General features: G+C 34.4%; 3 protein-coding genes across 4 annotated transcripts; 1 reads left to right on the top strand and 2 right to left on the bottom strand.

Moving 5' to 3' along the window:
- Positions 1–479: 479 nt before the first annotated feature.
- LOC107816662 (expansin-A3-like) lies at positions 480–5,400 on the top strand. Its single transcript, XM_016642394.2, has 4 exons — positions 480–717; positions 1,507–1,822; positions 3,411–3,700; positions 5,094–5,400. Exons 1-4 carry the CDS (start codon positions 567–569, stop codon positions 5,216–5,218), a joined length of 882 nt encoding a protein of 293 aa, XP_016497880.2. The 5' UTR covers positions 480–566; the 3' UTR covers positions 5,219–5,400.
- Positions 5,401–7,969: 2,569 nt separating this feature from the next.
- LOC107816660 (transcription factor MYB3R-3) lies at positions 7,970–19,027 on the bottom strand. Of its 2 annotated transcripts, none has more exons than XM_075254172.1 (9): positions 18,891–19,027; positions 18,384–18,538; positions 17,671–17,722; positions 17,264–17,321; positions 11,405–11,499; positions 11,198–11,301; positions 10,785–10,913; positions 8,980–10,062; positions 7,970–8,329 (listed from the first exon to the last, which is right to left on the bottom strand). In XM_075254172.1, the coding sequence occupies exons 2-8, from the start codon at positions 18,527–18,529 to the stop codon at positions 8,988–8,990; spliced, it is 1,659 nt and encodes a 552-aa protein (XP_075110273.1). In that variant the 5' UTR covers positions 18,530–18,538; positions 18,891–19,027; the 3' UTR covers positions 7,970–8,329; positions 8,980–8,987. The 2 variants fall into 2 exon arrangements, with proteins under 2 accessions (XP_075110273.1, XP_075110272.1); XM_075254171.1 differs by having other exon boundaries at positions 18,384–18,547; positions 18,891–19,022.
- Positions 19,028–20,910: 1,883 nt separating this feature from the next.
- LOC107797649 (mitochondrial import inner membrane translocase subunit Tim9) lies at positions 20,911–23,909 on the bottom strand. The gene is made up of 2 exons (XM_016620552.2): positions 23,717–23,909; positions 20,911–21,426 (listed from the first exon to the last, which is right to left on the bottom strand). The coding sequence occupies exons 1-2, from the start codon at positions 23,809–23,811 to the stop codon at positions 21,240–21,242; spliced, it is 282 nt and encodes a 93-aa protein (XP_016476038.1). The 5' UTR covers positions 23,812–23,909; the 3' UTR covers positions 20,911–21,239.
- Between the last annotated feature and the right edge of the window lie 778 nt (positions 23,910–24,687).

Genomic DNA, 24,687 nt, shown 5'->3' with positions numbered 1-24,687 from the left:
GACCTATATGTCATAGGGAGCCGTATATTGCTTCAGATTCATACACGTTGACGTAGTTAAGAAACCTTAAAAGCCATAGGCCCATAACATATGGTATGTACCAATCATGAAGTGTTTTGGAAGTTTTACTAACACTAAATCAAGAAGCTCAAGCTTCCCTCTAATCTTTTAGGCTTTGCCATAAGTCTAAGCATGAATCATGAAACTTCACTACTTCATTGCCATGTTTCCATGTGCCTTGAGCAAGCTAGCTATTCTCATGACCACGTGCACCTCACATGTATTCTTATAGATCCTATTTTTGTTCAATATTTTCCCCCCCTTTCATACTATGGCCTATAGCTTAACCCCATGATAAATACGTCCACATATATGTCACATTTTAAAAAATTCGAAAAATTACATAATTAACAAAAACAGAGCATTTAATTACAGACCCTGCCATTGTAACTCCTCAATAAATACGCCCACTTAATTTCCTTTCCCTCTCAATTCGCCCTCTGCTCAAACCCCATTCTCTCTCTCTCTCTCTCTCCCGTTTAGACTGAACTCTTCACTGTGAGAAAATGGCTGTGACTAATTGGACACTCTGCATTGCTAGTGTTCTCTGTTTTCTGACGTCCGTTAACGCAAAAATCTCCGGCAATTACGCCGGCGGCCCCTGGACAACTGCCCACGCCACTTTCTATGGAGGCTCTGATGCCTCTGGCACCATGGGTATTATACCTCTCTTCTCTTCTCTTCTCTTCTCCCCATTTAACGCAAAAGTCTTCGATTTAAATTTCAACTTAAACTACTACTTCAATATAATAAGAATCTATAGTGTAAAATACTTCTGCCTCTTTCCCAATTTATATGGCATGATTATAGCTTGTTTGACCAAATTTCTAAAATGAATGTTTAGAAGTGTTTTTTGAAAAAAAAAAAATAGTTTTGGTGTGAAGTAATTTTTATGTTTGACTAATTAATTTGAAAAATATTTTTTAGCAATTACTATTGTTTGGCCAAAGTTTTAAAAAGTGTTTTTAATTATATTTTCTCAAAATATTTTTCAATGCATTTATTTATTTCTCAAAAGTTGCTTCTCCTTACTCAAAATTACTTCTTCTTTTTTTCTAAAACTTGGCCAAACACTTTTAACTTTAAATTTTTTTTTATTTTTTTTTGTTTGTAAACGAGTGCTTTTAGCCTTAGTTTGGCCAAACAGACTATTTAGTATATTCAAAAAAAAAAATTATACTTTTTAAAGAAATAATTTATTTCAAACTTCTTAATTTACTTTTAATAAGATAACTATAGTCATACATACTCATTTTAGAAGGTTACGGATGGGCAGGGGTGGAGCTAGCCCTTCCCTTCCGGATTTGGCCGAATCCAATTGATCCAAATTCAAACTCTGTATTTATCTCGTAAAATTCATGAAGTATGTATAAATCATTAATTTAAAACTCAATAACTTAACTCCGCTTGTGCTCATGATTTAACACTAGGTGTTTTTTTTCCTAGGTGGTGCTTGTGGATATGGGAATCTGTACAGCCAAGGCTACGGAGTGAACAATGCAGCACTGAGTACAGTACTTTTCAACAATGGGCTGAGTTGCGGCGCTTGCTTTGAGCTTAAATGTACTGACCAGAAATGGTGCACCCCTGGGAACCCTTCCATATTAGTGACTGCTACAAATTTCTGCCCACCAAACTACGCCTTGCCTAACGATAATGGAGGGTGGTGCAACCCACCTCGACCCCATTTCGACCTCGCCATGCCTATGTTCCTCAAAATTGCTGAGTACCGTGCTGGAATTGTTCCTGTAAATTACCGACGGTTAGTCAAAGTGCCTAAGCTATAAATTCATCTTTTGCTAATGCACTTTGTTTGTTATTGCTTTGCATTACTCCTATTTGTTTGGGTATTTGATTAGTCATGATCTCGTTACGGCTGTGAACTGTTTGACAAGATTTATAGCATGTTTCGTCAAGCTTCTAAAAACAGTTTAATTTAAAAAGTATTTGTAAGTACTTTTAAAAAAAGTTATTTTTTTCTGCTTTTCAAAAGTTGTTTCTACTTCTACTCAAAAGCACTTTTTTCGCCAAACACCTTAGCTTTGGAATAAAAAAACTTTTATCCAAAAAAATACTTTTGGCCAAGAAAAAAATATTGAACATAGATGAAATGGTCTTTTTAGGCCTACATAAGAATAGCTTTGCTATACCACAACCCACAAATCATAGTAAAATTTAGTATGGTCCCCTATCCATAGCTATATTTTGCTTGTAAATTGACCCAATTAAAGAACGAATTTCCTATCTTTGTCACATGTGCCCTTAATAATAGGGAGCGTCAAAGTTGCTATTTTAGGTGTTTCTGAGGGGTAGAAAGGTAATTGAGACATGCAAAACAGTAATCCAGGAAAATTGGGATCTGCCCTGCTTAGATTTTAGTGTATGTGTTTCTGAGGTTACATAGTGCACATTGTCCCATACGCTTGTTGAGTCCCGACCATATTGTACGGTATTAATTAGGAGATAGTATTATTTACTGCATTCGATATTTTTATTAAATTGAATAAATTAATCCCAAAAAATTATAAAGAAATTGGGAAAATATATTCATATTTAAATGACTAAATGTATATACGAATGACTTTTTATTAACTTGGTACGGTCTATGAGAACGCACCCTAAGTAGTCGTTTGGTAGGTGCATTAAAGAAAATAATACTAATCTCTTGTTTGGTACTTCTTCCGGTCCAAAATAAGTGATTTTTGGTTGTTTTAATACATATTAAGAAATTTACCTTTTAACATTAATTAGCAATGAGATTGACCATATTAACCTTTACTATCTCTTCACATAAACACTCATAACACATATTCCAATATTATTTATTCCAAGGGCAATGTAGGAAAAAAATAGTTAATTCATTCTTGAAATCTGGAAAAATCACTTATTTTGGACCACAAAAAGAAGGCCAAAAAATCACTTATTTTGGACCGGAGGGAGTACATTTTTTTCAACATATGTATTACTAATGCAAGTATTAGTGATACAACATATTTGGTATTATCCTATATATAACTAATACAAAGCACATGGTATTAGCAATATCAAGGCTATTAATGCATGCATCAGCATGGTTAAAGACAAAATTATTCTTAAAGTCCCTTAAAGCTAAAGAATATGGAGGATATTTTTGTAAATGATTAATTTTCTTAAAAATTATGCAATGCATTTAAATTTTACACATCATACCAAACAGTGGATAAGAAATAATCTCTGCATAATCAATGTTTGCATTACTAACTCATACATTACTAATATAGCTTATGCAGCACTAGTCTTATACACCCTAAGGATAAATCCTAAAGCTCATAACCTCTTACTAAATTTTTTTATTTTTTAATTGTTTACAGGGTACCATGCAGAAAGCAAGGAGGAATCAGATTCACAGTCAACGGTTTTAATTACTTTAACTTGGTATTAGTGACAAATGTGGCAGGAGCAGGGGATATTCAGAAGGTTTATGTTAAAGGTACAAAAACCAATTGGATAGCAATGAATCGAAATTGGGGTCAAAATTGGCAAACCAATGCTTTACTTGTTGGCCAAGCCCTTTCTTTTAGAGTCACGGCCAGTGATCGACGCAGTTCTGCTTCTTATGATATAGCACCAGCTAATTGGCAATTTGGTCAGACTTTCCAGGGTAAGAATTTCCGGGTTTAATTTCAAAAAAAAAAAAGGATAATATTATACTGACCTTATAAAAGAAAAAAAAATGTTCTTTTATCTTATTATAAAAAGAAAATAGAAAAATTCACACAATTTCCTGCTTTCATTTTTTCTCTTTTTTATCTGGGAAAATTTGAAGTATGCGGAAATTATTTTCTTTTTCTTTTTTTATCAACTTTCTGGGGAATGGATTTGTATTTTATTTTTTACTTTTTGGGTTTTTTTAACCTTTATGTGATGATGTGGGTGTTGGTAAAAGTTAAACCTGGTTAAGGTGAAGTGAAAAAGCTATAGAGACTGAAGCAGCTGCAACAGGACCAAAATTAGGGAAAACTTGTAGCCTTCAGCTTTATTTGCATATTAATATTGATGTAATGGAAAGTTACTTGCCTAAGCTTTATGAATATATATTTTTATACTGCAAATCCTATATTTTATTACTTGTAGCTCTCTTGTTTTCCATTGATTGTTTTTTGTATCATTTCTCTTCTTTCCGAATCGTGTCTTTAATGAAAAAGCAAGCAGCGATTAAATAAGCGAAAAGGAATTTTAACATGCAACAGAATATGATAGTAAGTACATAAGCGGAACTAGGAGTTGAAATTTATGTGTTCAGAATTTTAGTTCTTTTACGTGTTTGTGTTCTCAGACCTAAATTAATATTAACTTTTACATATTCAACGAATTTCTTACAATAAATACAGAATCTGAATTAGGGGCGGAGCCACGGTGTTGATTGCGGGTTCGGTCGAACCCAATAACTTTTGTTCAAACCCTATATTTGTATTAAAGAATTCAATGAATATGAAAAAATTATTAATTTAAAACCCAATAACTTAATATGATTATAATCCCAAACCTATAACGTTCAAATTCTAGCCCCGTTTTTTATCGGAATCAAAGCTATTGGACCTGTAATCTATACTCTAGTTCCGTCCCATTTAAATATGGCGTGAGACTCCCTTTCAGAATTCCTCATTAATGTCTTAATCAATTGGCCACTTACCATCATATATATAACCTATGGCTAAGAAGTGCTAACAGAAACGACAGTTTTTGCCTATCAACTAATTAAATGAAAGACAATGAAATTTCACATCACTGAAATGGTACTACTCTTTTGTCGGCGTATTTGTTGTTTCAAGATTGAGTCAAATTTTAAGCTCTAATCGCAATTTTACTACATATACATTTTGTAATAAAACGATTCCAAATAGGAACAAGCACAAATACCTTTGAGGTAATTAATTAGTCCCTAAATTCTATGTTCTAAACAATGACCAAAATAAAGGTTGTGTAATTCAATCTAATAACTTGATGCCATTATCAGTCCCGTTGTACATACCTCACTACAAGTTTTATTTCAGCTAGAGATAACAAATGGGTTGTGGAGCAGAACGGAGTAGCGGATCTACTAGCTAAGGAAGGAGCCAGAAGGAGCTTCTTGATCATGTTATTGTATATATGTCAATTTCTCCTTTGTTTGCTATGAATGCAATAATAGCAGATAAATTAGGTCAAATGTTTGTCACGAGATGGTTTAATGAAGAATATTCCCTAGTATTCAATAGGCAGTCGTTTCAGAGAATTTTGGCATTCATGGTCTGCCGTTACGTTTTGATCAGTAGCCCCCTTTATTGTCATTTAAGAGGGCTTGTTCCTAGGATCTTGTTTCCTAGGTATAGCTACAAATAGTGACATCAACAACCATTGTAAACACGTCTCTTGAAAAACTTATGCTAAACTTTATTCTCAAGCTAAATAATACAATTTTACTTTCTGTCTAATATTGCTCTTACTTCTTTCCACAAAAGCATTGCTATCGGAGTCAGGCATGTCATTTCCTTTGATTTTAAAGCTTAGTGTTTTTTTTAATCTAATTTATTTATCATTTGGATCAAATCAGTTCGCTTGTCTATAAACCACGTAACAAATTCAAATGTTCTATTTTACAGGGTAAAACTATTCAGGTCAGAGCATAAGCTAGTGATGCTTCTGACTCGAACTTTTTTAAATACGAACCGACGTAAACATAATATTAATTAATCTTTGTCATTTCTTAAGAGACTTCAGACGCTCCTCGTCCTAAAGCATCTATATTTATGCCCTTTTTGTCTTCCGTCGTCAAAAAGAAAATCTAAGCTTAGGTTCTACATAGATATCAGTCAAAATTGGCAAATAAAGAACAAATCAAGATATTCTCCAATACTCGAAAGAGTTAAAATTTAGGGATAGGTCAAATGGGAATTTATACCCCCCTTATCTTTCAAATATTTCTTCTCGAAAGAGAGAATAAATCTAACAAATATTTTCCTACTTGTTAGTCAACTTGCTGTATATTTTAAGTTAAAATTTGTTGCTCAGAGATTAATTTGTGGTTTAAAATCCGGTAATGATTACACGTAATAACTCTATTTTAGCTGAATTTATTCGCTAAACCTGTTGTGATCTACTTTGACTTGTCTTTAAGAATATTTCCCCATTTTAATCTACTTGCCTTTGATACTTTGGAATTTATTTGCAATTTCTTGCCTTTTTCTTTTGGGAAGGGGAATGCGCTTTTCTTTTAATATCTGATGGGATTTGTTTTGGGACGTTTGGTCCATAGCTTTAATATTTCAGATTAGATGGTCGAGTTGTGTAATATAATATGAGAATCAATTTTGGTGAGCTTATTTTACACTAAGTGAAATTTCACAAGGGTCACTAACTTTTATTTAAGGAAAGAACTTAAAAAAAGAAAGTGGCAAAAACCTTTAATTAGAAATCTCACACAGAACTATTAATTAAATGCAAAAAGAAAACACATCAGACAGCTGTCGCCGTCTGTGGGAATCGAACCCACGACCACGTAGCTCTACCAGCTGAGCTAAGACGGCTGCTTGCTTAATGTCATGGTTAATTAAATATAACTAAAATACTTTACATTTGTATCTTCATCAAAACGAAGAATTAGTTAACTTAATAATGTATGATTAGTACATTAGCATTTACCTTCACCATTCTCCTCTTATTACTCTTTGTTTATTTATTTCCATGCAAAAGGAGTGAGTGCAGAGGTGGATCTAAAATTTAAGTTTTATGGGTTCAACATTTAAGATTTTAGCATTGAACCCATCGTATTTTAAAGTTATGGGTTCATACTGCTATACATTACAATATTAATGAAACTTTACACATAAATTTATGTTCCACGTTAAAATTATCTGACACATTGTATCCGCCTCTGCTTGAGTAGATTGTCCATGAAAAGGAGTTCACTCTCCTGGAAATAAATGATAGAAACCAACTCAAGATGTGGACCTTATAAGTATTACAACAAGTGCCCTATTTAGGATGATCTCATTTCAACGGAGGGGAATAAGAGAAAAGAAAAACCATTAATGTTCTAGGTTGCACTTTTTTTTTTTGATAAACATTAAGTCATTTAGGGTCGATGGCGCAAGGTTCTAAACTCAGATAGCCTCCCCCCTCCCCTCCCAACACACACACCTATCACCACTTAGATACAAGACTTTTGTTTATGGTAGAGTTTGAACTTGCGAAGTACACCTAGCCCACACATTATCTGTTGCGCTCTTACCGCTAGACCAAACCTCTGCAGGAGATGGCGCTTTTTCTTTTGCATTTATTCACTCTTTAGGATTCCCCACAATGTGGAAAACACTTACATGCACGTGATATTTGCGCTAAACAAAACAGTTTATCCATATTCCATATCACTTACCAATGGTCAAGTGATAAAAGTCTAGACATTTTATTTGCTTGTTAATTATAAACCCCAGGTAAATTTTTACCATGTGTAATTTGTATACCGCTCTAATTTGAGAACTCCAATTGGTTTAGGAGAAGTGTGAATCTCAGGTTCTTCCCCTCCTTTTTCTGAAGATGAAACTGCCAATTAGCCTCTCAGCTTATAATTGTGCTTGTATTCTTCCCCAGTAACTTTGTCTAATGCCTCTGTACTTCTATTCAAAGTCATGTACAATGCACTTTTGGCAATATTTTACCTTATCTAGAGGTCTCATGGCATAATATTGAAGTTGAGCTGGGAACAACATAACAAAAGTCCGTGCTCCGATCACAGTTTCAGTATCTATCTGATGTCCACAAGTGGTACAGCATAATTGGCAGATACAACCATTTGAGTCCACTTGAGACAGAAATATCATGTGAGATCAACCATATGAGCCCAGAAAAGCTGATAGTTTTACCTCATTACTGGTATGAACTGCGAAGATACTATCCAGCAAAACAATTGATCTTATTGAACAACTATTTTCGACATAATTTTCCACCAACGTACTTAGATGAGTTCCTGTACTAATAGATTGCAACTTATCTTCAAGTTCAATAATACTCACTGTTATAATATCTATGTATAATGAATAGCCAAGGACCTAAAAATAATTGGTGTAGATGAGAAAAGTAAAAAAGAAAAATCAGAAGGAACCTAACACAAACGTATATATGCAAGGTCGATTCTTCTGGAATTTGATGAGGTCTTTTGATTCATGAAGGTCAACACCTCAAGAATTCCAACTGCATGACAGCCAGTGTCACGGATAATAGCAGGGTAAAACTACCGCTTCCAGCAGTTATCCTGCACGACAGAAAAGATGATAATGGTAATGATGTAATCCAATTGGAACTGCTCAAAAACATGCTCGTGCTCTTCCGCCCTAAAGAATATTTTCAGAAATTTTAGACACAGCCAATAATGACACGCAATTGATGACAAGAGCATGCATGAGTACATAATAGTGCTAATGCTAACAAGTATAGGTTGAAGAAAAGCATGGCAGTGAACCGTTTTGTCACATATCGGAAAAATGTGAGTACTTCCAGTAGCAAAAGTGGATTTTACATTGTCAGTATTTGGCAAAATGTGATTTCAACCACGTGCATCATCCATGAGCGGAGTTCTCTTTTTTTTTTATTGGTGATCCATGGGCGGAGTTCTCCTTTTTTTTATTGGTGATCCATGAGCAGAATTTAAATTTCTAATGAATGATTACTTAGACACACTGTTAACTCGATTCTTTCTCCGAAGTTTGAATTAAAGCTTGACGTAAAGCAGAAATCATATAAGAAAAAAGAAGCTGTTAGAATATTCTGTAATTGAGTCGTCAATATTATGTTATTGAGGACTTAAATTAGGAAATTATGTATATCAATGAGAATCAATTTCGGATTCAACTACTAGAATGTGCAATATACTTTAGTAGTTTAGAAGGAAAGGAAGGCTCTTACCATAGGTTCTAGGTGATACCCATTCTTGTTGCACGCAAACAATCTGCTACATGTGATATCTCTTTGACAGTTGAATCATTAATTCCAGTACTAGTATTGTGCTGCTCATTGTCGAATGCAAACTTAAGCTGTTTCTCCACAGACCTGAAGATGGACTTCCGTTTGGACCTTATTCGGTATGGAGGAGAGGCGTTAAACGCCTGGGTATCGCATGGCCCAATACCATTGTAAGAAGGGTTTTTCGAAGAACTTCCCCGAATCATGACATATTTTTCTGAACTGTCAGTTTGTTTATCCTCACAAGCATCATGTACTTCATCCTTATGCGTATCTCCATCTGCATTCCCAATTTTATTACCTGGCGTATAGTTCAATTTCCTCTTTCTAAATATGGAAGGCGTATTCGGGAAGCTTCTAGCAGCAGTCTTCAGTATGGATTCAGGGGTTTGTGAATACAAACTACTACCCTTCAGACTACTAGGTGGAGTCAAGAAAGAACTAGGTGACAAACTTGGACTTGAATCAGATTCACAATGTGCCCATCGAATATTCAGATGATCTGAATCCATTGAAATACAACTTTCTAACTGTGGAGGTTCGTAGTATAATGTACCATATGTAGGTATTTCACAAGAAAATGGAGTTTCAATGACTTTAAAATGATCAACTTCACTATTCTTTCCATATCCTTCAAACTTGATTTCCTTAATTTGTTTAACATGGATAGAATCCATTACCGGTGACTCTGCCTCCCACCTAACAACTTCAGAATCAGCAGACTCATTTTTAGGACCACTTTTGGAAGCATCAATATTTGCAACCAGCAGTTTGGCATCTTGACGATTCTTGTCACAATTTTCTATTTTACACACATCGGTAGTTCCTGATGAAGCAAGCTCAGTTGAATCTGATCCTTTATGTGAGCAAACAAGCGCCTTTTCAGCTGAAGCTGTACCAGTTGTGTCCTTACAACCATTTTGAAGGCCGTCCCTACCAACAGATGGAAGGTTTCCAGTAGCCAAATAAAAGTCTAACTTCTTCTTCATGGAGCTATTCCAATGGTTCTTGATTGCATTATCAGTCCTGTATAAAACTTCGTCCATTTATGACCAAGAAAAGTAGTTTAAGAGTTGTAAAAGATACTATGAATGAACTCCGTATTCTCGAGCATATTTCTGTAGGTTATTGCGTCATTTATATGGAACAATGGCTGAAAAAAATTTAACTTCAGAGCTTATCTACCTTAAAGTCAAACTCAAAACCAATGATATACAAGCTTCTGGGTACCAAAAGTTACCAACAGATAGCACTAGCTAAGACACAAAAACAGATCAAATGTTTTATGGCTACAATGATATTTGTTTCTATCAATGTGATATCCACGGATAAGAAATATGCATATAAGAACTAACTAGTAAATTCATACTAATTATCATTTTCTACCACAATCGGGTGAAAAGCATAGTTATCATGGGGATAATATGCATATTAGCCGGACAAACAAAAAACATGAAGTTAAATTACGCCTAAAGATTAGCTGCTAAACAAAGGCCTTCACACCGTCGCACTACAAGACATAATAGCATAAACTGATTCATTACACACAATTCCAGTATCTCCACACAATCTTTCAGGATCTTTTCCTATAGTTTTTCTTTGGTGACTGCTTAGAACCCAATAGCAGAAAACGCCATATAGATTTTTTTTCTCTTTAATCTACTGAATGAAGAATTCATAACTTCTTTAGATCATCAACTAGTGTTGGACCCACCTAAAGATGTTCAATATCAGTGCTGAATGATTACCTTCCAGGTAGGACTTTAGCTATTTCAGCCCACTTGTTCCCATAGATCCGATGAGCATCTAGGAGTGCTAGTTCCTCCTCCAACGTCCAGGCATCTTTTTTAATATTTGGATTCAAATGATTGTGCCACCTGAAGAAATTAAAAAATCATCATTAAGCCAATGCAGTAAGCTCTCCCAATTTGAAAAGGAAAATAAAGAATTGATTGTGATATTAGCAGAAAAAGTTGAACCGGTAAAAGCAAGCCAAGGTAGTCATATTTATATATCTTTGACTGACCATGTAGTATCTAAGTTCCACAATGGGGAAAGTTAGCAATGAATCAACAGATAGCTCTATTGATATATGGAAGGAACTGTTAAATTAAACAAGGATAACATTTACACAACTTATGACCACCATATCTGATCTTACCTCTCACGGCATTGCTTCCCTATCCGACCAGGCAATGATTTGGCTATGACAGACCATTTTGTAGGGCCGTACCTTACCACCAGTTCAATGATCTTATCATCCTCCTATAAACAAATCACCAACAAATTGAAGGACATCGAAAATTACCAAGATCATCCAAGCACAATCTAGAAGAACAGATTAACATAGAAGAAAAACAAAACCAACCTCTTGAGTCCAGGGTCCTTTTACAAGGTCTGGGTTCAGAACCTTTTGCCATCGATGCAGGCATTGCACTTCAGATCTATCCGGAAAGAATTCAGCTGCATGTACATCAGGGTTTGAATAAAACCAGATTATTTTATCTAGTTACAGGATAAGCTTAAATCAAGAACTGAGTGAAATACGTTGCCCAATGATCAACCAATAACAGTTGATATCAAACAAATCATGAGTGACTCACAAAAAACTTCAAACAAGTTAACATTTGTTGAAGTTGTGTGTCCGCTCTTTGGTAAACCTTAAAAGTTTACCATCTGTTAAACCAGGTTTGGCAGACTCTATTATGGAACAAAAATATTCACCATTCTTTAATATATCAACAACAACTATACCGAAACACCAAACAAGTTGGAGTCGGCTACATGAATCCTCGATATCTATTCTTTTATTTGGTCTCATTCCATTCCAATACTCAATTCCAAATCTCACACTTATCCTTAAACCGACATACAAATTCTAATCAAACTAAAAGACTCTTCACAAATACCAACCTCAGGTGCACCAATAACAAGTCTTAGTTCCAATCAGTTGATATTCTTTTTGTTTAATTAGTTGATATTCCATATATGAATCCTTTGCTTCCACTCAATTTTGTTCTTAGCTAAGACCACATGAATTTCAAATTCTCTCCTTGTGATTTTAGATCAATCTCGTTTTGTTCTAACACCTTCAACCATCCAAATACTGTGCCATGCCTAAGTACCACCAGTTTGGAGGTCTACATAGGATAACGGAAATCATCTCAGGCAACCTTCTCCCATTTTATCCTCGACATATGCTTGTTACACTCTCCGTCTAATGTGTTTTGCTTAAGGTGTTAATCGGGCCGGACTGACCCGTTTTCAGCCCGCTTCAGCCCGGTTCAGCCCGCTACTGTTCATTAATGGACGGGTTGTTTAGGGGGGCGGGTTGTGGACGTTCACATTTAGCTTAACGGTGGCCCTAACCCGTTGAACCCGAAATGTCTTAACGGGCTGAACACAGGCTGCAGCCCGTTAGCAACCCGGTTACCGTTGGAATTTTTTTTTTTAATTTAATTGGACCGTTCCCAACGGTCAAATTGAGAAATGACCATTGGGGAACGGCCAAAAATTGCAAAAATGCCAATTTCGGCCCCCCATTAAAAATATAGCCCTCCCACCCCTAATAATTGCAAAATTACTTTTTTAACCTTTTAAAATCTATAAATAGCCCCCCTTCTTCTTCATTTTTCCTCACAATTCACTCTCTTACTACTCTAATTCTCTCTCAAGTCTCAATTCTCTCTTGATATTATAGTTCTCAAATTCTCAATTATTTATTATTTCAAGTTTCATCAATTATTTAGTTTAGCCATTACAAAATTATTATTATCAAATATCAATTATTCAAGTTAAGTGTGGTATCAAGTATTCAAGTATTATTAACTATCAAGTTTCGGTCTATCAATTGAAGTTTGAATTTTGATATCAAAAATTCAAAATTAGTGCGGCATAAGGAATCCCGGTACACTCGTTCCATCTCTTTCTCTTATTTGGTGTACACTTATTTTATTATTTAGAATTATTAATTTAGTTTCTTACTTTAATTTCTTACTTTAATTTATATAATGGATTTACTTAGAGCGGCCAAAAAAGCGTGCACTAGTAAAGGCGATAGTAAGAAAACTTCAAAAAAAAAACAAGAGGTGGTATTGGTTCTTCTAGTAGCTTTACACATATTTCTTAGAAGTTCACCTGAAAATTTAAATGTAGATTATGAGCGAATGCAAGAAAATTATGGTGTAGATGATGATTTAGATGCTTTGTTAGATGATATTCAATCACCCGATAATCTTGAAACACCACCACCTACACCTGGTAATGCTAGTCAAACTCAAAATGTTAGGGTTGCAACAAGTAGGCCTCCTCTCCCTATTAAGAAGAATCGACGATTAAGAAGTAAGTGTTGGATGTTTTTTGAAAGACTAGAAGATCAAAAAAATTATGTAAAATGTAAAATTTGTAGTGAACATTATAAACATGAGCCCGGTAAAGGAGGGGGAACGGGTCAACTTCGTAGGCATATGGAAGAGAAACACCCTCTTGATTGGGGAGTAAATGAGTTATCTGGGCAACAAAGACTTAACCCGAGTACTGGTGGGTTATTTGGGAAATACGATATTAAGAAAGATCGGGAAGAATTAGCTAAAATGATTGTTTTAGGTTGTTTACCTTTTAGTTTTGCTTCTTCACTGTATCTTGTTACTTATATTCAAAGAATTTATAACTCTATGTTTAAAGGTATTCCTAGAAGTACTTGTAGAGCTGATATCTTTAGGCTTTTTGGACAATATCAGACATATATACGTTATTTGTTCGCAAGTCTTACTTGTAAAGTTTCTCTTACTTCTGATATTGGTCGTGCTGTGAATGGAAATGATTATTTGACTGTTACATGCCATTGGATAGATGATAATTTTTGTATGCAAAAATGTATTATTGCTTTTAAATATGATGAACATCAAAGTCATACTGGTGCATTTATAAGTAATACTATACATGAAGTTGCTATATTTAATAATCTTGCAGAAAAAGTTTTGTGTATGTCATTTGATAATGCTTCTAACAACACTGCTGCTATTACAATATTAAAATTGCATCTACACCCACCAATTCCTGAAATAATTCATATTAGATGTGCATGTCATATTTATAACTTGATTGTGAAGAGTGACCTTGAATTATTTAGAGATAAAATTACTTTAGTTAGGAGAGCTGTTGGTGTAATTCAAGGAAATAATAGAAGTGCTAGATTAAATGCATTTAAGGAAAAATGTATATGGACTAAAACCAAGACTCATGCCTGAAGAAATAGTTACTAGGTGGAATTATACTTATTTGTTCTTAAGATGTTGTTATAAATATAGAATAACTATAACTGAAGTTGCTAATTCTCATTGTACCGATCCTAACCGTTTGTTAACATCTAGAACTTGGGAAGTCATTCATGATGTTATACAATTTTTACAAAAATTTTATGTGGCTACTACACTTGAGTTTCTGGAGCTTATTATCCTACCATTTCAAATGGTTTAGTTCATATTGCTGAAATTTCTCTTTTACTACATAATATGAAGCAGAAAGAAGGATATGCTACTATTGTTAAATCTATGCTAGATAAGTGTAAAAAGTATTTCTACCCAATTCCCTATATTTACCTAATTGGTGCTATTTTAAACCCTACTGTCAAAATGATAAAGTGTCGCCAATTAATTAGAGCTTTATATACTTATATGGATATTGGCCCAACTGAAACTCCTAATATTGACACTTGTATTTCTGAGCTACACACACATTTACAAACTTTATATAATTATTATGCTAACATTGTTGATGCTTCTTCGGTTGTAGATGCAAATATTCCTTCAACTAATCCTTCAACATCTGGAACAACTATGGATGATGATGATTGTGTTCAAGATTATCAGATTTGGTCTACACTAGGAGAGCATCAACAAACCAGTAGCAGGAATATTGATGAACTACAATTCTACTTGCAAAAGTCACCAGAGCCCCTCACAAAGGATTTTCTACCGCTGGGTTGGTGGAGGAGCAACTCAAATCAATTTCCTGTTCTTTCGGCCATGGCTCGAGACGTGCTAAATGTGCCAATTTCAACAGTCGCATCAGAGAGCGCATTTAGCCAAGCAAGGTAGCAGCTACCCGTCATTCATTGGGCAGCAACACTTTGGAAATTCTAGTGTGCTTCAGAGATTGGATAAGATCAGAACGGCGAAATCAAGGGCGTGACGAGGTAAACGAAGAGGAGGACCAAGAAATTGGAGATATAATGGTTTATGGTTTCGATTCAACCAATGCCGGAAACCAAAACCTCATGTTGACATGGAAGAACTTACAAAAATGATGCAAAGCATGTGATGTACTATTTCTTATTTTTTATAATTATTGTAAACTTTTAAGTTTTAATTTGCAAGTTCAAAAAAAAAATCAAAAAAAAAACTTGCAATTAATTTGAAGTATTAAAAATATAAATGAAAGCCTTCGGAGTTTGTTCCTTACATTGCCTATTGGTCTTATACTCTTATTAAATAATTTTTTGTAGCCACTTACTTTCTAATTTCAATTTTATAATTTTAAAATACAAATTTCAAATTTAAAACTTTAAACTTCAAAGTTTAATTCTAACCCTTAAAAGTTTGCAAATACTTAACTATCAATGACATTGAATATGAAAAATAAAATTTAAATTAAAAAAAAAAAAAAGAAATTGGAGTCCGACCCGCCCGAGCCCGTTTGAGCCCTAACCCGTACGGGCCCACAAAAACTCCAAAAAACACAGCCCACTAAGAGCCCGCTATCCCCAGCCCGCCTGCTAACCAAACGGGCTGGGGGTTTTCCCGTTCAGCCCGTCCCAGCCCGCCCGATAAACACCCATAGTTTTGCTGGTATAGCCAATGTGAAATTTTTTATTTCATATTACAAACAACAATTACAACACAGGAATTTGAGAAAAACGAAATAGAGAATCACATGATGATTGTAGTATGAACCAAATTGCAGAAGTAACTGCCAAAGCTGGCCTAGATCTAAGCTACAAATAATTCAGTACAGCATATAAGTAATAACATGTTTGAACATATTGGCCTAGCATGTCTATTAAAGATGCATTCAAAACACACACACAAATAAACCACCTACAGATCTGAGATAATTTTGTTCAAGAGAGAACCGCTACATGTCGTAAATTGACCTGCCAAAGAAGAAGGCTGAGAATATCATTTTTTTAAGGTAAAGTTTTATTAATGAAGGTACCAAGATGGTACAATTACGCCAGACCAAAAACTGCCATAATAATCAATAACAAATCAACTATCTCCACCAAGAAATCTATGTACTGCTAAAGAAGAAGGTTGAGTATATCATAGCTGACTGCACCATGGGCTACACCACTGCACAAGTAAAATACCACTAGTTCAAGCAAAAAGGCCAACCTAGAGAGAGGCAAGCCAGCCATGGGACCTTTTGCGTTTAGCCAACAAAGAAGACTCTGCTTGTCTCTGGGAAGGATGATGTCTCAGAGCAAAGCAAAGAAAGCAAATGGTTTGCCTTAGGTTAAATTCGTCATGGAGGATTTACAGCAAGCCAAATAAGAAATCCTAGTTGGTCTTTGGAAAGGGGTGGCATCAAAGAACAAGGCAAAGATAGCAAACGACCTCTCTTAAGCTAAACCTTTCCCCGAGTTACTTAGATTGACTATTACACCTAGTGGCACCTCGGATCTTATGTGCTTTATTCCCAGCTTATAGAGTCATATGATAATAAGTGGTTAGAGATCCCTTTATTTAATCAACCTAATATGATTTTTACTGCAAGTTTAGTAGCTTACTATCGGTCAAATATTGCTCACTATCTTGGCATAGAATCATTTTCCTACTCAATATTATTTGTAGAAATAGGGTTCCATAGTAATCATATTACAACCTTTGATATTCAACAACATCAACTTTCAAAGATGAGTGTCAGTGTGTTCGAATCACAGTTCATAAGCAATATTTATATGCATGGACAATTATTTTTGCCTGCTATTATGAAATGGAAAAAGCAGACATGCATATCCCATGTTTTTTTCAAGGCTTTCTACTTTTTGGTATACTCCTTGTATTCGGGAATGTGTTTTCTATTCTTTAATGAAATTTATTACCTTATAAAAAAAAAAGTTTTGCAGCACAAGAGTTTTCAATCTGTAATAGGTAGTGAAGGAACTAGCTGCTGAAGATTGTTCAATCTTTAATAACTTCCAAAACAACTAGCAAATAAATTATACCTATTTTCTTCCAGCACTTCCCCCTGTAAACTGTAACAGCCCTTCTCAAAGTATCATCCTGTGGCATTGGGAAATTAATCTAATCAATGCATGATTCCTCAAAGTAAAACCAAAAGCTGAATTAATCATACAAAAGACAAGCAACAATAAATAAGAAATTCTAGGAATAGAGCACATTAATGTTAATATACAATGGGGCTGTAGAAGCACAGACAAACTCATTAGAAAAAGTGTTCCGCCAGAAACCAACTTTTCCAAATTCCTACTATTATTCATTAGTAACTCAGTAGTATCCACTATTGAACTTGAAAACTGCAACTCACTATAACCTGAGGGCTTGAGCTTTTAGGCTATTGGGCTATCTTACACCAGAAGATTGTGTCATGCATATCCAGAAAACTACTTACCTCTTCAGGAGTCCAACCACCTTTTGCTCGTCTAATTGGACCAGTGGTTCTCCTGCAAAATTCAACTCATTGTAAGGATCTCATTATTTACGTGCGGTCCAGATGGAAGCAAGAATCACAAAATGCCAAAACCAATAAGCATCAATCACTACTCTACATCTATATCTTGCCACAGCCATTCAAAACTAAAAAATTAGCAGCAGAAACACCGTGAACTTCAAACACCCCTCAATAGAGAAACATGATATTTCACATGACCGTGAATCCGCTATGTGACTGAATGAAGGAGATGACCGGAGAAAAAATTGCATGACATTTCGACGCTAATAATCTATTGTCTTCATGATAGAAAATCTTGACATGTAGATGCTATTCAGCTGCTGAATCACTTTCATATGCCACAACGTAGTTCTAAATTCTAATCTAATTCACAAATGACCTAAATTAAGGTGTGCAACAGAGGAGTATTATACCATCTCATGACTAGGGATTCCACTTTAAAAAAAGCCAAACTTTACCCGAAGTACCAAAGAATGATACTTAAAAGTCATCTACGAAAAAGAAAATATAAACTTCAGATAAACTTTGAAATCAAAACTCGCAAGTATGCTCTCCCAATGTTCAGATTCAAAACTATTATTAGCAAGTATACAAGGTCAAATATGCTGGTTCTAATTTAGGAAATCATATATAGAGAACCAAACAATATTTACCGGTGAGCTGGTGATGTAGGCATCGGGCTGCATACTTCCAATGACTTTACAGTTACACTGCCACTATTTTCAGAAACCGAAGAAGCTGAAGCAGCCGTTGATTGCTTATTCTCAGTACAGCAATCCTCTATTTTCAATTCATCCATGCTTCACACCTAAAAAACCTTAAATCACCAATCCAATAGCAAAATTCAATGAAAAAATCCCAACTTTATTAGAAACCTAATGATTTTTATGTATATAACTCAACCCGAACATCATATTTCGATTTTCAGATCAAAATTATAAGCAAGCAAAAAACTCAAAGCAATATATTCCATGAAAAATAAAAACCGATCCAAACATTAACTTTTCAACAAAATAACCAAAAATCGATTCAGATTAACCAGGCTATACATGTTGAATAAAATAAAACTGAAACTAAATTGATCAAAAATCAATAAAAATATAAAGAGTAAATAAACTGATATTTTTAACGCAATTTTAAGAAGTTAACAGCAAACTAACCTTATATTTAAGCTCATTCAAAACCTAATAATAAATCTCTGAGTTCCCTAGAGAGAGAAATTAAGAGATGAATTAAGCTAAAATAAAACTTTGCCCGTTGAATTTTACAGAAAAGTAAATCTTCATAATATTAAACAAAAAAATAAGGTTTTGTACATAACGAATATATCAAGGGGGTCACCGACGGGGCCGTTTGGTAGCCGTTAAACATTTTGTTGCTTGGAATTATGACGGATTTAACACGAGTGCCGTAACGGCGTTAACGGTTTCCCGTGTAGGTTACGAAAAGAAAGTTTGAACCTCAAACGGCACACTTCAGTTGGATATACGTTGAATAACATATTCATCGGTTTAGATATTCCTGGGTAATTTTACACCGTTGGATTTGAAATTTTGGCGTTCATTTGATGGATAAGTCTTAACCGAGTGGCTATCTCCTTGATGGATGATCCACGGCTAAAATTTAGAGCACGTTTGGTCATGAATTTTTTTACTTTTTTCGAAATTTTTTTACTTTTTTTCGAAATCAATGTGTCATAAAAATTTTAATTTTCACTTAAAGATATATTTTTAAAAAAAATAAAAATTTGAAAAACTCCAAAAAAATATTTTTTAAAATTTTCACTCAGATCACGTACAAAAATTTAAAAACAATCCAAAATTATATTTATGTTCAAACATAACTTTAATTTTCAAATACTACTTTCACTTGAAATTTTTTAATTTATTTCGGAATTTTACAATTCTTTATGTCCAAACGCTCACTTAGTATGATAAATAGGGAATTTAGTTGTGGTGAATATATGAAAGTGAGTTCCATAGGCCGGCACCATAAATGTTACTCTCTCCGGTTCAAAGTAAGTGATTTTTTGGCTTTTTTCTTGTGGTCCAAAATAAGTGATTTTTTCAAATTTCAAGAATGAATTAATTATTTTTTTCCTACATTGCCCTTGGAGTAATTAATGTTGGAGTATGTGTTAGGAGTGTTTATGTGAAGAGATAGTAAATGTTAATATGGTCAATTTCATTGCTAATTAATGTTAAAAGGTGAATTTCTTAATATGTGTGAAAACAACCAAAAAATCACTTATTTTGGACCGGAGGGAGTATGAGTTATCAACAACAACAACAACAACAACAACGACCCAGTATAATCCCACAAGTGGGGTCTGGGGAGGGTAATATGTACGCAGACCTTACCCCTACCCGAAGGGTGGGAGTATGAGTCATCGTATATATAAAATTCCTTCAACCATAACTGGAGATCTTCAATTTGAACTTGTAAAAATGAAAAATCTCTTGATAATAATGCTTTCTCCTTAAATAGTCCCCGCAATGCAAATCGAAATTAAAAAGGCCAATAACTTCCATATAGTGGGGAGAAGTGCACAAATACTCAATTTTGGGAACCCCATTTAATGCGTAATGAATGTTTATAAATTTTTGCAAATTTAGCCACTTCGGAAACGCCTTCCAACATACACGATCGGAGTTGCAAAATTCCGTCCAAAGTAATTTGCCGGAAGAAAAACCGCTTTAACTTTTGGGAAAAAAGACATCACATGAATCATTGAGTATCTAATCAGAAACCAAAATAAAGTTGATTATCAAGGGCAACCGTGTTTATTTGACAACCCTTATGTGGAAGATAGGCAAAATAGATGAATTTAATTCCATAACTAAGCTATACAACAACATATCCAGTATAGTTTCACAGGTGGGTATAGTTTCACAGGTGGGTCTGGAGAGGGTAGTGTATACGCAGACCTAACCCATACCTGTAAAGGTAAAGAGATTATTTCTGATACACCATCGGCTCAAAAAAAAGTGTAAAGGAAGAAAAGGGAAAAAGAAGAAAAAAGAGGGAGACAACACGATAAGGAAAAAGGAGAGAAAAAGTGGCATCAAATAGTATAACAATCAGGGAGCAACAATTTCCACTAAGCTATATCAAATTCTTATTTTTTAAATTAATAATTGAGCTCTATCAACTTCGAGTTCATTAAATAGCATAAACAGCTGAAAAGGCAACATAAATGCATTCTTGACGAAATTGAATACCACATTATTTTCCTGAATGCTGCCACAAAAGAATGCTATGGTAACAGCAAATGACCTGCAATCTAGTCCAGTTCTACTGTTCAAGTTTCTAATATTTTTCACTCGAAATATTCTTGGGATTGAGAAGCAAAAGTACAGTATACTAATTGATCTGACGAGGAAAGCTGTTGATCCAAAAACGAAGGATATGCAAGGAACTTCCACGTCCTTTTCCTTAACTAACTAACCCGCAATAGACAATGCCTACAGTAATGAGAAGTTGAATTGCAGGCATAAACTAGAAGCATTTTAATCTGGTGTTGGTGCGCCTTGGTTAAGCTCTGCAAATCTCATACCCACACGCATAGAATGCTTCAAGAACTTCTCAGCACATCGCCTGACACAGGTCTCCTCCTGTTTGTCCAAAGTTTTGCGTTTGAAAGTGTCTACACAGTCCGTGAAACATCTTTCAACCAGGGAATTATACATTCTCAAGCTGCAATATTTCAAGACAAAAGAGACGAGGCTTTAGAGTTACAATACTATTACCATAAGAAAGTATTAATAGAGACAGGCAGTAAGAAAATAAAATAATGTCTTCAATTTCCTTCAAGTTTCTGCTTTAAGATATTTTAGTTTATTTCATTCTTTGTTTAATTCCTTTTACTAAGATAGTGGTTTTAACTACTCCAAAGTCTCTAACTTTATGAAGGTAACTATTGCTTTCATTTTCTCAATTCTCAAATTACTATTTTCCAGCATATGCCACAAAATATGCACATCAGTGAGCAGAACTGATAGACGAGCCAACGAAGGTGAAATGTTGCAACTTACCTATGTCCTTTCCATGGAGTATCAGTATCCAAACAGGAATTGCCAATTGCATATTCAGTACAAACTTAAGATCCATACAGTTGGATGTTTGATTAGAAATTTTATTTGATACTTATCACATAGTATACAAATTTGATGTGAACAATGTAAAGCTCAGATAGCCTCCCAAATTTTTAATTCTTTTAATCATATTTTGCCCTGTGTTCTTAACAGAAATCCTTCCCAGAGAGTACTCCAATATTATTTTGACAAGTCAACAAATTTCATTAATAAACATGAAGGTGGCATCAAAAAATCATGTACAAGATGTGCAGGTGTCTCTTGGTTGAATCTTCCATTGTTTTCCACACTATTTTGTCCAGAAGCATTTCAATATTTCGAACAAAAATGTTACAACTTTTAGAAGCCTTCTAATAAAAAAGGTTAATGAGTTCAGCTCCATGAGAAGGGCTTCATAAAAGTTACTCCCTCGTTTCAATTTATGTATTTTATTTATGTGCCTCATTTTACACAAGTTCAAAAATCGTCTCTTTTTTCTTAAACTTCGCGCCCAGTCAAAATAGGTTCACATAAATTGAAACAGAATGAGTACTTTCTATAGTTTCATTTTCAAGAAAGGACTTGGACTCTAAAAAACTCATGACATGAATAGCCGAATAGGTAATGTGGCTCACTACCAAGATATGGCCTACAATAACAATTACTCAATCCAGAAAAATCAGCTTATTACTCTCAAAAGGTACGACACAAATAAGTTTGATGCTCATCAACAAGGCATGCCTGCAAAAACATTATTGAACCAATAAAATAGCTTGATAGATGTTTCAACCTCGCACATTGGAGATCTCAACCTCAGAGGCCACAACAGAATTTAGCTGATTATTTCCAAGGATTAAACTCAAAACTACGCTACAACCCCCTACTTAATGAGCTCGAAGCAAGGAAACACCATCCAACAAATCATCTCTAGGAACACATTACTACCACGTTCCTCCGTGGAGTCTTCTCAAGAATCTGACTAATTATTTTAATGTGATAGAATAAACTACCCAAACTAACACAATTCCCACACTAGCTTGTTACATTGCTAATTGCATAATAGTGCAGATTATGTGTACACTTTCAAGTCTATATTTGGATTTAAACTAATGAAACTAGACTTACGCTGTGGGGTGATGCAAAATGTTTGCTTGAGGCAAGCTTAAACCCAGAAGCTAGGTGCAAAATAGGTTGTATATATACCTACACATCTCACAGCTCTCTCTCATTTATAAACATCACAGCTCCCTAGGAAAGCTATGCTTCTGAAGCCCTGGAATTATACTCAATTTCTACTTCGTTATCTCAATATATTACTAGCTTCTGCCCTCCATCATTTTCTCTGCCTTCAGAACAACTAGATTCAAATCAACTTGTGAAGACTTATTTCCATTATGAGTATAAGACTAGCAGTATACAATCATCCAACACAAACCAGCGCTGATTGCTGCTCGAGTCTAAGACCAGCAAACAGCATGCTGAATAGACTGCCTAATTAACTCATATACATTGATCCAAGCTTTCCAAAACCACCACTCGAACAAATTACCAAATACTCTCCATTCTTAATTAAAATATTAAGGGAAAGAAATATAAAATCAGCTTTAGGGAATAAGAAAAGGTGCATAGGTTAAAATTCTAAATGCTAGCTTAAACCTGCTAAGAAAATATAATCATGAATCTGTGGCGCAGCAAGCAGTAAATCAAGGTTTTGGATTGATACTCATACAGCTTACCAAAAAGGCTAACAGTAATTAAATCTTGTAAAAGTTTAAAAAAAGGTATTATTTCTTAATCAAACTGGTAAATTACGATTATTTTTTTGTGCCACCTATAGGAGATTCGTTTCCTATTTATTCTACCAAGTGAAAAAGTGCATATAAACATCAAACAGAAAGGAGAAAAGTAAGAACCTGTCACGAATTTGGAGCTGGTCAATCATGGCGGCCATTTTAAGCTTATCTGCTTCAGGAAGTGAATCCAAATCTCCAATCATACTCTTGTCCATCTTGATTCCTGAATCTGATCCAACAATATGCAATTACTGCTTGTGTTTCGGGAGAGAGAACCAGACCAATGGCAGCTACTGCGTTTTTAAGCGGAAAAATTATATATATAAACCCTAGACAGTGTTCCAGAATGGCAAAATCCCAGTAACGTGTCCTTTAGACCCTCTGACTTTTCGATATTACAGTTCTTCCCCATTTTTCTTCACTATTTAATTTTGTAAACCCTAGTAAAGTTTGCAAGATTGGCAAAGCTCCGGCCTTTATGTTGCACAAGTAGAGTAAAATATGGGTCTAGAACTCTGGACTTAAGTAAATTATTGTAACAATGTCAATGTGTTGTATGTATACATATTTTTAAGAAATATATTATTTATACTTATAATATATGATATACTTATAATATATGATATACTTATAATATATGAATATGTTTTGCGAGATGTTCGAATGACACCCCTTAAATAAAGGTTGTCTTTGTGAGCACGTGATTTTTGCCCTATATGAATTACTCCTATAAAATTCAAGAGAAATAAAAAAAAATCCATTATTTGTAATTTTAAAGGATTTTGTGAGAATTTGCGTTAATTGTTTGCATTTCTGTGCATGTTTATTTCTGTTAAAAATTATGAAAATGTCAAAAATACTGTGCATTGCATTTAGGATTTATTTTTACATTTTTTAGGTTAATTAGTGAATTAATTGCTTTATTAAAAAATAAAAATCACAAAAAATGGCTTACTTTTGCATTTTTAGTCTTTTAATTCTAATTTAGTAATTTTCTTTTCTTTAATTTAGAATCAACTAATTTTGTAACTATTACAATTAGATAATTAGCTTAACCTTGCAAATTAGATTAATCTGAGATGTAATTTAGG

Source organism: Nicotiana tabacum, chromosome 5 (genome assembly GCF_000715075.1).
Source record: "Nicotiana tabacum cultivar K326 chromosome 5, ASM71507v2, whole genome shotgun sequence".
NCBI lineage: Eukaryota > Viridiplantae > Streptophyta > Magnoliopsida > Solanales > Solanaceae > Nicotiana > Nicotiana tabacum.
Note: the sequence above shows the minus strand (reverse complement) of the source record. Positions and strands in the feature narration are given on the sequence as shown.